The 16,258-nt window shown below is 36.8% G+C and overlaps 1 protein-coding gene, 1 long non-coding RNA gene and 1 pseudogene across 2 annotated transcripts; 1 reads left to right on the top strand and 2 right to left on the bottom strand.

Moving 5' to 3' along the window:
* The first annotated feature begins 3,075 nt into the window (after positions 1-3,075).
* On the top strand, positions 3,076-15,845 carry LOC148910862 (uncharacterized). Its single transcript, XR_016119898.1, has 3 exons — positions 3,076-3,272; positions 14,010-14,046; positions 14,498-15,845. It is a non-coding gene; the product is annotated as an uncharacterized LOC148910862 (long non-coding RNA).
* LOC148910863 (E3 ubiquitin-protein ligase TRIM71-like) lies at positions 3,408-7,363 on the bottom strand. The gene has a single exon (XM_089030831.1). It carries the CDS (start codon positions 7,241-7,243, stop codon positions 5,090-5,092), a length of 2,154 nt encoding a protein of 717 aa, XP_088886957.1. The 5' UTR covers positions 7,244-7,363; the 3' UTR covers positions 3,408-5,089.
* LOC116303874 (E3 ubiquitin-protein ligase TRIM71-like) lies at positions 8,738-13,244 on the bottom strand (annotated as a pseudogene).
* Positions 15,846-16,258: the final 413 nt, after the last annotated feature.

The raw sequence follows: 16,258 nt of genomic DNA, 5'->3' as shown, positions 1-16,258 counted from the left end.
AACTTTATTTAAAGGGGGTGATGTATTAACCCAGTGAGTTATCTAACTTACGGCCCTCAGTCATATGGCTGCCGTAGGAAAAAGGTCCATATCGTCATACTAACACTACCACCGTGTGTCCGTAGCGGTCCGTAGCGGTCACGTGTCTGTACTGGAACGCAATTTTTTTTGTTTTTATTTTAAAGTGCTTATAATCCTTTACACAATATTTTCAGAATTGAGTCTTTAAATAGTGAATAGTTGATTGTGAAAATAATTCGTCATTTGAATGTCGGGTCTTTAAGATACGAAGGTTTATATTTCCAATATGTTAATGACTATGACGTAACATAAGGGATTTGAGTTATTTTGTGGCAACTTTTAATATTGAACGCTGGACAATTTTTGAAAACAAATTTGTAAGAATCTTTACGTGAGTCACGAGTAAAATGGTGATGCTTTTAAAATACTGTATTCCAGAACGAGTGCAGTGTTGTATATTAAATGACCCCAATATTTTCACAATCGACTTCTGAAAATATTGTACAAAGGCTTATAAGCACTTTAAATTGGTCATTCCTTTTAGCTTCTTGTAAAGAACTGAATGAAACGATGTGTAACGAGTGTGTCACAAAATGCAGTTTTATTACGATCTCTTGAAACAGGTTGTAGAAATTTTGTTTGCTCACCAGTATATTAGTTCCATATTTGTGAAACGGAATAAATTTATCTTTAAAGTAAAAAATGGGCTCGTGCATGGGTTGGAAAAATCGTATATTTTGGTTTATCATTTAATTATCCACAAAATACCTATATTTCTCCTCTTCGAAAAACTAATATTTTCACGTGAAAATATTACCATGTGTATTTAAGCTATTAGTTTATAAATAAAAACTTTTTATGATAATAAAAAGCTTGTTAAGTTGGTTTTATGGATAATTATATAATAAACAATATTACATGGGCGCTTGGAGATACGAATTTTATCTTCTCGTGTTGAAAATCTCTCACTCGTTCGCTGCGCTCACTCATGAGAGATTTTTTCAACACTCGAAGATAAATTTCGTATCTCCGCGCGCCCATGTAATATCCTCTATATATTTGATTATTGAATATTAAATGAAAATTGTGCTTGATAAGAAAACTGCGATTAAGGACGGTGCATGCTATTGTCAACGCGCACATGTACTGCGCATCTATATTCGAGGAATTTCAAAATCCATTACTCGAATTGCACGAAAGAAAGCGTTTATTTTCAATAAAAGTTAAAGCAGAAAACAAGGTTCAAGTAATATTGACAAAGAATCAAGTTTTTTGGGCACATGTTTTGAAAAAAATGGCAGACTCATAGTCCTATAAAACCAAATCCTTTCAATAATAAAGCTTAGCCAAAATATAGGTACACAGGGCGAAAGAGGTACTACTTATTGAAGGTCAGCTAAGATTTCTTTACCTTATTGTACATTTTGACGATTTTATTGAGGTTATTAATTGTCAACAGTATCAAATAAGACTTCGAAAAATAAACTGAATCTTTGAACCTTGTTTGGAACGTGTGAGCTGGTTTGACTGTAATGGTGAAAATACTATCTGGGTGATACAAATAACATACAAACTACATTCACATTTACAACGTTCGTTTAATGCAAGCTTCAAAGCAAGATGGAAATCAACTCTGTCGATGTAGGACGTTATACTTGTCGCGGCCGCGTGGCGTAACTTAGCAACGCTGTCATGGTTATGACAGCCGCTCTCGTCAAACAACGTTTGGCGCTATACTATGTGTTACGTTTGCTCATGTGCACTACATGTACTCGGTTAAAAACCGGTTTTAAGACTGGTTTCGTTCGTCCACTATCGTGGACGGCGGCGTCGTATCAAAGGAAAAGCTCTACATCGGCAGAGTCTCCCTCCTCCCCGCCTGAAAGAAGAGAGAGAAAGGGGAGAGACTCTGCTAACAGGGAAGAGCTTGTTTGACTGTAAAAGAAACGAGTAAGCGTGGAATTTTTTGTGTATTACCAAGATTAGAAGCACTTTGAATACACTAGTACCTAGGCTGGTATTTATACACTTATTTCAATAAAGTTAGTCACCTGAAAAGCTACAAACCTGAGACCTGCAAGGATTATGGGTAGATACATTTTACATGTTTCAACTGCTTTAATAACGATTGAGGGATTTTAGATCTTTTAGCAGTTACAGTCTCACCTCTTCTGAGCATCCTAAAGCTGCAAATCGTATGAAAAGCTTTACTTGTTTGATATTAAAAAATTCCCATGATCCTCAGTGATCTCGGCTTTCTAGGTTTTTTGGTGACTAACTTTATTGAAATAAGTGTATCAAGCGAGAAATTAATAGGTTTCGGCTTCATTTTAGCCTCAGCAAACTGAAATGCGTGATTCAAAACTTAACAGCGCTTTAGAGGTGAATGGTTGTTTTGGTAGCGTAAATGATATGCTATAGAGATTTTAATTAAGACCGGCTTATTTTTAAAGTGAAAGTTAGCAATACACTTCCGTCAATCAGGGAATAGTAAAGATACCGACCAATTTATTTGATTGACAGAAGTGTATCACCCAATTTCCCAGTGGTAAAAGATGCCATGCAGTTACTACGGTAGCTCTTTTGTTTCAATCATATTATACGACAGCACAAAGGAAGCCAACAAAAAAAATTTCTTCCCCGCCAATCAGCTCAGAAAAAATTTTGGCGCCAACTTTTTACTTCTGAACTTCTTTCAATGAGGTCAGCCATTTGGAAGTATGGCATTTTAATTTCTTTGAAGCGTTTTATATATATATATATATATATATATATGTTTTGCTTTTGAGTTAGAACAGTCTGGTGCTGAAACAGCTGTAAAAAATGTCGTTATCATGAATATCACTTTGAGTATTAATTTTGATTTAACCATATGTTTATGTTAGTAATGCTGTTTGTGCTGTATGCTTTTCTCAGGGAAAAAAACTAGAAATAAACGTAAAATAATTCTTCATTCTTAATGAATCCATATTTTTCGCTTTTCTCTTTGTGGGCTTTCTTTGTGCTGTCATATATTATGATTGGGGTCCCTGTGCATTCAAAATGGCGCCACAACAACACGAGTTGAACTGAGTTGAACGTAAACGTATAGTTTATAAATTTGTGGCTTTTGGTACATGGAAAGTTTACACTGCCGGTTCTTCCCACTGACATTCAAAGTAATCTCGAATTTTCTAAGACATAGAACACGAGTTTTCATTCAATTTCGTGAGTAGGCTTACAGTCAAACTCATGGGATCGCAAAGCCTCAGGTATTAATACACAATTTTTAATTTTTATCCAATTTCTTTTTCATCTATTTATATATTTTAAACTAAATTTCGCATTTTACACATCTGTGAAATGCGAAATGGCGGTTTTGCATTTTAAAGATCTGTCAGGCGAAATCCTCGTTTCGCATTTTATTGTATCGTTTCGTTTCGTGGCTTGCTTTAAGCCGCGCACACATTACATCAACTGGTAATATTTTTATTCACTAAACTAAATATTCGTTATTTACAAACCAATTACTTTTCCCTTTGCTAATAAATATTTACAACAAGATTGGCATTACTTCATCAAGTCTACAATATCAGGTATCAAAACGCATCTGATCAGTAAATCACTGAAGATAAAATAGTTTAAAGTGCCTATCACCCTTCTGACAATATTCACAGTATTGATTCTACATGGGGTAAAATGTGGAAAAGCCCGAAAAAATTTCACAGTTTGAGTGCGGCTTCTTGAAGTTATAAAGGATTTTCCATGCCATATACTAATATTGTGACGTATGAGGAGTAATCATTTAATATACAAAACCTTACTGGCACAGATAAATTAAATTTGAAATACGTCATTGTTTTGCCCATTGCTCTTATAAAAATTATTGCAAGCTATTTTTCACATAGAAGCCGGTTTTTCGAATTACAAGGAACAACAAATAACCATAAATGCCTCCTCATACGTCACCGCATTAGCATATGGCATGGAAAAACCTTCATAACTACAAGAAGCTGCACTCAAACTATGAATTTTATTCAGGTTTTTCGACATCTTACCCCATGTAGAATCAATAGCGTAAATATTGTCAGAAGGGTGATAGGCACTTTAATCTAAACTAGACCTTTTAGATGCCAATCCAAATGCTGTTACACTGTACTGTATGGGAGGGATAGAAGTGTAAAAGTGTTGAATGATTGATATCTAATATTATCAAACTCATGAATAATTCATGAGAAAAACACAACAGAAATCACGACCGTGAAGAGTGTCGTAAATCTGATACAAAACTGATTTCATTTGCATAAACTTTAAGTTGGATTTTCTTGGCCAAATTCACTTTAATTTTGAAAATTTTAGTGAAACACAAAGGAACTAACCTAGACGTTTGATAAGTAATATACAGTATTCGTGTCCGTGTTGTATCAGATATACAATGACTCGGCTACGCCTCGTGGTTGTATATCTGATACAACACGGCCACTCATACTGTATATATTACATAATAAACTCTTTATTTACTGAGGATAGCACTAAATAGCAATATGCTAACAAACCTGTGACCCTCTAGTATATAAACTATGAAGATATGTGTGTAAAAAGCTATACTGAGAATTATGACAAGATAAAAACCCCTACACTAAAAAATAAATTATAACTAGTAGTTAATAATTATCATTGAATGAAAAAAAAAAAAAGTAAATATGAAATAATATCTAAAAATAGCTTTAAAAAACAAAAATAGAATGAACTAGATTACACTATGAAATGATTGAAAGTTTTTTGCTTAATTTTTTAAAGAGCTTTTAAAGGTAGTCCAAGAATCGTTTTGACGTAAGGCTAAAGGCAAGCTATTCCAAAGCTGACATGTAGTTACACTAAAACATCTTCCTCCCTCTAACTTACACTTAAAAGAAGGACATACTAAATTATATTGGGAATATCTTGTTGTGCGAGAATGTAAGAGGGTACAATGCCCTCTAACCTCTTTAATACTAAGATTAATTTATTCATCTTTGCTTCGGCATAAAAAGGTAACCAACCTAGCGTATTGAATAAAGCTACTGAGGAAGGTTGCTGGTCAGCATTATTAACACCAAACAGAAACTCTTTTACCCCTAAATTCTACCACAAACACTCGACCATCAGCTGTAACTACTACATCAATAGGACCATTCATCTGACCAACACTTGAACCACGGCTACCAAATGACCTTATAAACTGACCTTCTTGTGTGAAAAGTTGAACACGGTGATTATAACCATCGCAGACAAGAATCATGTCTGTACCATAAACAGCCAGTCCGCCATGTACGACATTAAACTGACCGTCTCTCTCTCCCTTTCCCCCAAACTTGTATAAGAAAACTCCATTCACATCAAAAACGCTACCATAGTTTATGCTAAAATAAGATACAAAGTATTTGCCGTTACCGTAGGTGATGTACCTAGGCTGTTCATTATTATCAGGCATATCAAACTCATGAACTAAATGTCCTTGTTTACTGAACACCTTGATACTTGGTTTGATACCCAGTTCTTGTTTTCCCACACAGCACACTGCGATGTTTTTATCATCGTTAACACACATTCCACGTGGTGCAAACCATTGGTCAGGTCTGTAGATAGTTCTTACATAAGTACCGTTCAAGTCAAACTCTTGTATCCTGCCTTTACCATCTGGACCATCACTGACAATTATCCTGTCTTCATTAAACACCACTCCACATGGATAATACAGCTGGCCTTCTCCTGTTTCTTTTCTGCCAAACTCTCTTAAATAGTTTCCGTCAAGACTGAATATTTGAATACCGTGGCTTTTACGATCAGCAATGGCTATCTCTCCATTATCACCGATTGCTATTGAATATGTTTCATTCAACAGTCCTCTAAAACTTACCCATCCTCCAAATGTTTTCACGGGTTTGAACAACTCCTTCACCTCGAGTATCTCTACATTCTGAGGGGAGTTCTTGACCCTTTTTTCTCCAATATTCACCTGAATTTCGTACCTTCCCGCTTTCTCTGCTTTATAACTCACACGGTATTTTCCAGTTTGGTCTTTAGACACTTTCTTTTCCACCTCGTTGCCCTCCACATCTTTGATTCTAACATCAATAGACTCGATTCTTGTGGGACACACTTCTCCTTCTGTATTCCTGGTGATTATCTTGCACTCGTTTATATAACCACCAATAAACCCTTTCTTGACTGATTCAATTGTGGATCGAGCAGGGTCCGTCACGTTCTTCACAATCCTGCCGACGTCTAGCAGTGATTGCATGACTTGCTCTGTCACGGAGTAACGTATTGTCATGTCACGCTGGATTGGCTGACCGCACAAGATCGAAGGAGCTTCTGATAACATTTGACTTCTTTCTAGAATCATTTGCTTACTTTCTATTTCTTCATATGCTACATCTCTCTCCAACAGTGCTTGGCAGTATTGTACAAATTCATCTGAATCTTTTAATCTTGTTTGAATAGACGTTTGTTCTTCATGATTTGTAGCTGTTAGTTCTTGGAGCGTCTGCTGCAGTTCCTCCTTCATCGCTATTCCGTGTTCTTTAGCCATGTTGCAAATCATTTCAACTACTTCATCGACATCCCTCTCTGCCACGGCTATCTCTCTTTCTATTCTCTCTGTGTTTCCTTTATATTGTTGTAATTCTTGTCCGTCGATTTGTTTCCGTTGCTCGACTTGATTCATCGCTCCTATGATCAATTTCCTTGAGTCCTGTCCAGCTTCTTCTAAGCTCTGCAGTTGGTGGTTTTGATGATTCAAAATAGCGCATTTTTGGCAAACGCTAAGTTTACATGTTCTCTCTTGACAATAGTATTCAAGCTTCTTTTTCTCGTGGAACTTGCACAGCATCTGGTTTTTGATGAAACTGTTTACATTTTCCTCCTTAAATTGATCGAGCTTTATTGGTTGGTGTTCATATTGTATTTCTTTGAATAACCGGTGGGCGTTGAAGCAATGCTCGCATATTAAGCCATTACAATGCGCACAAAACCCCACCAAGACTCGCGGTTGTTCACAGCTCACACAATGAGGCAAGACTGGTTCATTAGCCTTGCTTTTCATCCCATGAAGCAAGTCCAGAAGAGAATCCAAGTAGAACGACGAAGGTAGATTTGAAGGATCGCCGTCTGGCACAACTATGGTCGTCTTGCACATCGGACATTCCATTCGATATTCGCCTTGATTCTCGCGCTTGCCTGATACCATTGAGCGATACATCTGGTACAATAACTATGAAGACAGGAGAGAGTTTTGGGCTGAGTAAATACATCTAGACAAAGGGAGCAGGTCAGTTGTTCTTCGAAGGTGTCTGTGATGTCTTTGAGCGATTTGACTACAGCCATTTTCGCAGGGATGCAGAAAAGGAATCATAAGTTGATTCAGATTTCTTGTAAGTGGAATGTGATATTCAAAGGAGTCATGTGAAGACCTTGTGGAGAATGCGTCTAGGCATGCTGCATGTGATGACAAAAATCTTGACCTCGTGGTCGTAATCGAGATTAGTAGATTAGTTAGACTCAATGTTAAAATAACCCAGTTAGCATTTCGATCGATCGTAATCAGTAAACGCTAAGCTGAGATTTTGAATATTCCACAGTTTCGTCGAGTGAATATTAATGCCTTGGATTTTAGTATTTTGATGACGTCACGTGAGGTCAGAGATTTTCCAAGATGGTGTTTATTTCGTCCTCTAAAAGGGCCACAAAATGCAATGCAATACCAACAACTCAGCCTAGTTTTTGACTCAACCTCGGAATAGCTATTACATTTTGATTGACATTTGTTTCAGGCTCCGGCATTGTTTCAAATTAAAAAATCGCTTTCAAATAATATTATCTACTAAATCTTTATTATATGACCTTCAAAACGATATATAGTTTTATGTGGTTTTGTTTAAAGTGTTGCGTAGAGACTAAGAGAGAGTCTTAAACGAAACATACCCCTGGAGGTCTCCAGTGACCTTAACAGAGCTTTACCACTTTTCACTGCAGTCGCAAAAGGAAAATAGGGCAATACAATGCCTCTAAAAAAGTACCGACCAATTTATTTGATTGATAGAAAAGTATCGCCCAATTTCCCAATGTCTATCAAGCCGGCAACAAATTGGGTAGAATATCTCAGAATTGAAAACTCTGATTGTGGAAGATTGATCATAAACTCACGTTTTCGGTGCTAGCTTGGATTGTGTTAGGTCACCAAAAAGTTCGGACATCGTTCTCGGATTTCCATATAAATTCACTGACTTTAAAGGGAAAATTTAGGTAGATTTCTTTAGTTAGCTATCTTAACAGCAGTAAGAAAAGCTTCAATCAATATAGAAAAATGATTATTTACTTGTATTTAGAAGACTAACTAAACTTTAACCATGTAAATAGTTCATTTAGAGTCAGTACATTTGTACGGAAATTCGAGAACAATGTCCGAACTTTTCTGGTGACCGTAACACAATCTAAAAAACAATTCATACCCCGTGACGGCTAGCGCCGAATCACTGAATTACTTCGATCGTTTATTGTCCTATGAAAATAAAAGACAAATGCTTTCTTAATCCTCGTAGTACTCTTTAAAGCAGATAGTTGTAGTTGTATGTGGGACAAAATTTTAATGCCGCTTGGAAAACTGCTGCAATGGTGATTGGCTCGGTATTGTATGAGTCACAACCATCAATAGACTATTTACATCAGATAATAAGAAAACACATCACACATTACATCAACTGATAATATCTTTAATCATTAAACTAAATATGGGTTATTTACAAACCAATTACTTTTCACTTTGCTAATAAATATTTACAACAAGATTGGTATTACTTCGTCAAGTCTACAATATTGAGTCTTGCTACAAATAACATGTCATTCAAAGTTATAATATATATGTAGAGATAATTCGCTGATACACAGCAGAAACACATTTAATTCATTACATTTTAACTAATCATAAGAAAAAAAAGAAATAATATTTTATATCTATTTGGGAAAAGTGCCTGCTACAAATAATATTCAAACTTCTACGTGGAGAGAATCAGCTGAAACAGAATTAAGAGACTGTCTCTGTAAGAACCTCATAACCATTTTGGGTGAAAAAACAGATTTCTTTCAACATTTGTGTGTGAGTGTGCCCTTCTAAGGTTATTTCCAAAACACATTTTGTTTTGTGTCTGACTGATTTCACAATATGCGTTAACTGTAAGTTAAAATGTTGTATACTGTCATAATTATTTGTCACATGTGGACCACAGGAAGTCCATTCTTTGTTTATTTATTTTTATCTCGAAGCCAGAACCGCACAATACTATGTCTATGTTTTGGATAAATCTACCAACCAGAGACATTATTGTAATTAACTTAAAATTTTCCTGGCCTGGCCAAGATAAGTTGATACTATGTCAAGTCTTCTCGTGAAAGATGGTACTTTAGAAGATGACCTTGAATACCATCTGTACATTGCAGTAGTTTTACAAGACTTACCTTCCCTCTAGACTCTCCAAATTTTTTATCCGCATAAAAACAAACACTCAACATATTCAAACTTTTACTCTTCCGTACTGGTTTGACAGCTGAATCTAATTTGCTGGTCAGCGGCTTTCACTACTAGATTACTAGAAAAGAGTAACTACAAGATGGACTCAGGAAAATAACGAGGCAGTTTTTTTAAACTAATATCCTCGATAAAGTTACAAGAATAATGTTTTAGTATGTTACTATATTCAAAGACTTCATTGGGGACGAAATTGAAGACTAAAAGTGGATACTTCTGGGCCTAAATGTATCAACATGACAGTTGTATCGAACTGCAGATGACTCGTTTTCAAAGGCATGTTTTATCTAGATTATTTGGATTTCTTTGTGGTTGTAATCTCGTGATTTGTTCATCGATTGATATTTGTGCATCGTGCAAATAATTTACAGTTATTTATTTCGAGTGAACTTATCGTTGTATTTTATGACAGTATACAGCAATTTACCTATCAGTCTTTCGATTCCAATACTGTTTTCTAAAACCATTTTTTACAATTTGTGTGGTTAAAATATGTTTTTAAAATATATTAGATCAGTTTAAACAGTGAATTTATATACATTTAAAGATAAATCGCATTCAAAACTATTTGCACCTTTTTGACGTACTATATTAAATCTCAAAAATACTGAAAGTTTGTCGACCTGTCCACTTCTCAAAACCTGCTGGCCGCAAAATATTATTTTAATTTCTGTAAGAACTACTTTTTATCTCTGCAGTACTCAAATACTATAGTCCTACTAAGTCTAACTTTAGAGTTTTGATTTTTTTTTCCTAAGCCATATTTTAGCCAACTGGCCAAAGTCGATTGTCGATGGTCGGTAAAATTGAAATATCTAGATATAAATAAGTTTATATTTAACCTTAGGCTACTCATCTTTGCATAAGATATGATGTCTACTATAATATGGAAGGATTTAGTGTTGTGATGATTTGTTATGGATTTACGAATTTTTAAACATCACCCAAATTTCATGAATGAGAAGTAGTCAAAATCACTAATTTGGCCCCCTAGGGGACCCTCCCCCTTAAACTTTGCAAAAAAGCGCCGAGACACAAAACAAAATGTGTTTTGGAAATAACCTTGGAAGGGCACACTCACACACAAAGTTTGAAAGAAATCTGTTTTTTCACCTAAAATGGTTATGAGGTTCTTACAGAGACAGCCTCTTAAGCCGCTTAGTTTTTTTTTTTTTTAACTCATGAAAAATAAATGATAAAAGAAACAAATTACTAAATATTTATTTGGAAAAACAAAGACAATCTACAAAACTAAGAAATACTCATTTCGAGTTTACTCATCAATAATGACGATAAAATCAATGTTTTTCTCAAAGTTTTCATGGAAATAATAATAAAAGACTTATTAGGGTTATACCGTACTGTATGAGAGGGATAGAAGTGTAGAAGTGTTAAATGGTTGATATCTATTAACACCAAACAGAAACTCTATTACCCCAAAATTCTACCACAAACACTCGACCATCAGCTGTAACTACTACATCCACAGGACCATCCATCTGACCAACACCTGAACCACGGCTACCAAATGACCTTATAAACTGACCTTCTTGTGTGAAAAGTTGAACACGGTGATTATAACTATCACAGACAAGAATCATGTCTGGACCATAAACAGCTAGTCCACGTACACCATTAAACTGACCGTCTCTTTCTCGCTCTTCTCCAAACTTGTACAAGAAAACTCCATTCACATCAAAAACACGAACATAGTTTATGTCATAATAAGATACAAAGTATTTGCCGTTACCATAGGTGATGCACTCAGGCTGTTCATTATTATCAGGCATATCAAACTCATGAACTAAATGTCCTTGTTTACTGAACACCTTGATACTTGGTTTGATACCCAGTTCTTGTTTTCCCCAACAACACACTGCGATGTTTTTATCATCGTTAACACACATTCCACGCGGTACAAACCATTGGTCAGGTCTGTAGATGGTTCTTACATAAGTACCCTTCAAGTTAAACTCTTGTATACTGCCTTCACCATCCGGAGCATCGCTGACAATTATTCTGTCTTCATTAAACACCACTCCAAATGCATAATACAGTCGACCTTGTCCTGTTCCTTCCCTGCCAAACTTTCTTAAACAGTTTCCATCAAGACTGAATATTTGAATACGGTGGTTACCCCATTCAGCAATGGCTATCTCTCCATTATCACTGACTGCTATCGAATTTGGATTATTCAACTGTCCTCTACCACTTCCCTTTTCTCCAAAGGTTTTTACAGGTTTGAACAACTCCTTCACATCGAGTATCTCTACATTCTGAGGCGAGTTCTTGATCCTTTCTCCTCCAATATTCACCTGAATTTCATGCCGTCCATATTTTTTTGGCTTAAAACTCACACGGTATTTTCCAGTTTGCTCTTCAGACACTTTCTTTTCCACCTCGTTGCCCTCCACATCTTTGATTCTAACATCAATAGACTCGATTCTTGTGGGACACACTTCTCCTTCTGTATTCCTGGTGATTATCTTGCACTCGTTTATAAAACCACGAGGAGTTTTCAATAATTCAATTGTGGATCGAGCATGGTCCATTACATTCTTCACAATCCTGCCGATGTCTTGCAGTGATTGCATGACTTGCTCTGTCACGGAGTAACGTATTGTCACGTTACGCTGGATTGGTTGACGGCACAAGATCGAAGGAGCTTCTGATAACATTTGACTTCTTTCTAGAATCATTTGCTTACTTTCTATTTCTTCATATGCTACATCTCTCTCCAACAGTGCTCGGCAGTGTTGCACAAATTCATCTGAATCTTTTAATCTTGTTTTAATAGCCGTTTGTTCTTCATGATTTGCTGTTGTTAGTTCCTGGAGCGTCTGCTGCAGTTCCTCCTTCATCGCTCTTCCGTGTTCTTTGGCCATGTTGCAAATCATTTCAACCACATTATCAACGTCCCTCTCTGCCACGGCAATCTCTCTTTCAATTCTCTCTATGTTTTCTCTAGATTGTTCTAATTTTTGTTCGTTGTTTTGTTTCCGTTGTTCGACTTGATTCATCGCTCCTATGATCAATCTCCTTGAGTCCTGTCCAGCGTCTTCTAAGCTCTGCAGTCGGTGATTTAGATGATTCAAAGTAGCGCATTTTTGGCAAACGCTGAGTTCTCTCCTGACAATAGTATTCAAGCTTCTTTTTCTTGTGGAACTTGCACAGCATCTGGTTTTTGATGAAACTGTTTACATTTTCTTCGTTAAATTGATCGAGCTTTATTGGTTGGTGTTCATCTTGTATTTCTTTGAATAACCGATGGGCGTTGAAGCAATCCTCGCATATCAAGCCATTACACTGCGCACAAAACCCCACCAAGACTCGCGGTTGTTCACAACTCACACAATGGGGCAAAACTGGTTGATTAGCTTGGCTTTTCATCCCATGAAGCAAGTCCAGGAGAGAATCCAAGTAGAACGACGAAGGTAGCTTCGAAGGATCGCCGTCTGGCACAACTACTGTCGTCTTGCACATCGGACAATCCATTCGATATTCGCCTTGATTCCCGCTTGTGTGATACCACTGTCCGATACATCTTGTACAATAATTATGAATACAAGAAAGAGTTTTGGGCTGGGTAAATACATCTAGACAAAGGGAGCAGGTCAGTTGTTCTTCGAAGATGTCTGTGATGTCTTTGAGCGATTTTAGTGCAGCCATTTTCACAGGGATGCGGAAAAGGAATGCGGTGAGTCAGATTTCTTGGAACTGGAATGTGATATTCAAAGGAGTCACGTGAAGACCCTGTGGAGAATGCGTCTAGGCACGCCGCCTGTGATGACATCAATCTTGCAGATTCTTGACCTGACCTTCACTAGAGTGAATCAAATGGCTCGACTGGGCTTTCTTCGATGTACCGAATTAGATCAACTAATCGGAATTTTTTGGCAGCCAAAATGTAAACAATCCAAAGCAATTAGTTCATGTCATCGAAACCTTTTTTTCTTTCTTGACTCGGGAAAAGATTATTTTTGGGATCATAGTTTTTGTGTCTCCATTCTACTTTACGTTTTGAGAAATGGAAGAAATATAATGAAGGAAATTGAAAAATGCGAGGATACCTGTTCATACTGTCACACTGCTGTCTATAAATGGGCACCAGGGCACCGAGAGTTCGAGTTGATATTCTACCTGTCTAAACAACAAGTGTGAATGGGGAAGAGGTAAAGGAAGGGACCTATACTACCACTCCCTGACTCATAGACCCCCCCCCCCCCCCCCTCCCTTACGTGCTATGCAGGCTAACACTCACAACACCTACAAGCTGTCAGCTTGTCAGTAATTGGATCATCATTTGTTCAATGGATCTTTTGATATGTGGAGAATGCTCATCAAAACAAAATTGGTGTTTGGTAATTTATTGATGGTCCTTGAATGGTTATTCTGAGATCAGGAATCAAAATCAACAATGACTGCAGCTCTTTTTTCTCAATAGCACCGAGGGAAATCAAACCAATTGTCGTAGTGACGAGGTAGGTCTTGGTGGATGTCAATCAGTGTTGTCATAGTGACGAGGTAGGTCTTGGTGGATGTCAATCAGTGTTGTCATGGCATTTTGTTAAAACACAAAGTTTTCAAAGTAGTGTCTTTGGTACGTACTGCAAAAGTTGTTTGATATCCATCAAAACCTACTTCGTCCTGATGATTCCATGAATGCTAGTGAGACTGTCATGTTGTACAACATATACTCGATGCGTTAACCATAACACAACTCTTGAACAATCAAAACACGCTTCAAGAGTGTCAATATTGTCCAACATTCCCCAAATGCCTTCTACATTACAAAAAAATACACTATTAAGCAATGATAATTGTTAAATTTATGCGCTGTAGTCATTGCTAATTAAATGTTACTACACAGGGCGATGGCTCTGAGGTCGTTACAAAATGTTCTTGCTAACAGTTTGTCTTTTATTGCAGCAGACAAGGAAAGAGTGGATTTTTTGCTGCCATGGAAATGAGAAAATTTTTTGTTGCCATGGAAACCAGACCAGCCGCTCTAGAGCTTAGCTTATGATGCCTCGTCAAAGCATTGTACAAGCACTGAAAATAATTCCCCCCACTGTCCAATCTTTATCTTTAGAGTAGATATGTAAAATATATATGCCTCCAAACACATATATTCTGGGGGAATCTTTGGGCAGCGGTAGGCATCACTTAATTTTCCCGGTTTTCCAACAATAGAAATCTTTGGTTTGCCAAGCCATGGGTTAACACAAGGCAAATTGGACTTAGTTGAATCCGGTTCATATCAGTTACGCGGGTTATAGTTGAGTTCATTGTAAAGGGTTATCCTTTATGCTGATTTGGAACTTTAGAGTTGTATTTTTTGAGGACAACCATGTGAGTACAATGTACCAACTTCCGGTGAATTCCGACGCAGCTCACACTAGTTTCTAGCTAGTTATATCTTTCGGTGAATTTTAATGTAGAGATGTCACAAAACTCATTTGTCAATCATGACGATCATGAATCACGTTGCAAGGTACAGGGAGTTTACAAACTTTATTCATTCTTCCCGTAAGGGCTTTTCCGAAAGGAGAGAAAAATTACGTAAGGGAGACGTGTTTCATTGATGTAGTATAAATAAGTGTAAATGTTGTAAGGCGTCTAAACCTCTAAGAAGTAAAATTTCGTTGAGAGTCTTTGTCTTAGGTCATGAAAGGTCAAACAATAATAGAAAGCTGTATTACAGTCAAAACACCTCAAGCGTGAACACGTAGAGATCATTAATGGCTTTACTTGTATTTTTGGATTCTTGATTTCATTATTCGATTTTAATTTCTGACACACGCTACTTATGTTTATTCTTTCTACACATAACACACACACACAGGCCAACGTGGTGTGTCCCAGTCGTCTCGTTACACGTAGGGTTAAGCTTCTGGCGCTAGAAGTTTTGAAACGTGTAGGTCGAATACTGACCTCTACCTTGTGTCTTAACCCCTGACGATAAATACTTGGTAGATCGAACGACTATCCCCGAGCTTTCATAGTTTTATATTGATTCCCTACCACACCGCCGCGACGCATGAGCTCATGTTTCGTAACGTTGCCTTCACTCGAAACAATTTTATTCTTAACTCAATATACATTGTACGATGTACTTTATCGTTTACTGTACCATTGCTACCTATAGCTATCTACGATACATATCAATAATACTCTCATATACCTCTCGTACGCTCAACTGTTCCAATCACCCAGTGCCTTAATATTTATTTATTTTATGCTATTTATTTATATCTTTTTCATCATTTTTCTTCAATCATTTTTCACATACGTCCCCCCCCCCCCCCCCCCCTCCCCACCACTTCCCCCTTTGCTTGAGTCCGAATACCTGTGTCGAACATAGTGTTTGTCGGGTTTTTAATACCTGATGAATCTATGTTTTTAAATTTATCATAATTTAACACGAATAGCTACAATTTGCTTGTCTTTGTATAAAGCCTACATGGTGTTCAATAACACAAGGATCAATAAAATTCAGACATTTAATAAAACTTCAGAATATTTTTATTCAGTTTTCGCGCAGGATGTGGATAACCTCTAGTGCTCAGGGTCAGTCTACTGACTCGTGTTTTGAGTTGTATAAAGCTTATGTGACAAAAAAGCGCTATTACATTTGAAACGCGGATCGAATGTAAAATATGGTTGATGACTGAAGCTGTCAATAAATCCCCC

The sequence above is a fragment of the Actinia tenebrosa genome, unplaced genomic scaffold (genome assembly GCF_029948245.1).
Source record: "Actinia tenebrosa isolate PJP-AT-01 unplaced genomic scaffold, QUT_ActTen_1.0 PGA_scaffold15__27_contigs__length_11533743, whole genome shotgun sequence".
In the NCBI taxonomy this organism is placed as follows: Eukaryota; Metazoa; Cnidaria; class Anthozoa; order Actiniaria; family Actiniidae; genus Actinia; species Actinia tenebrosa.
Note: the sequence above shows the minus strand (reverse complement) of the source record. Positions and strands in the feature narration are given on the sequence as shown.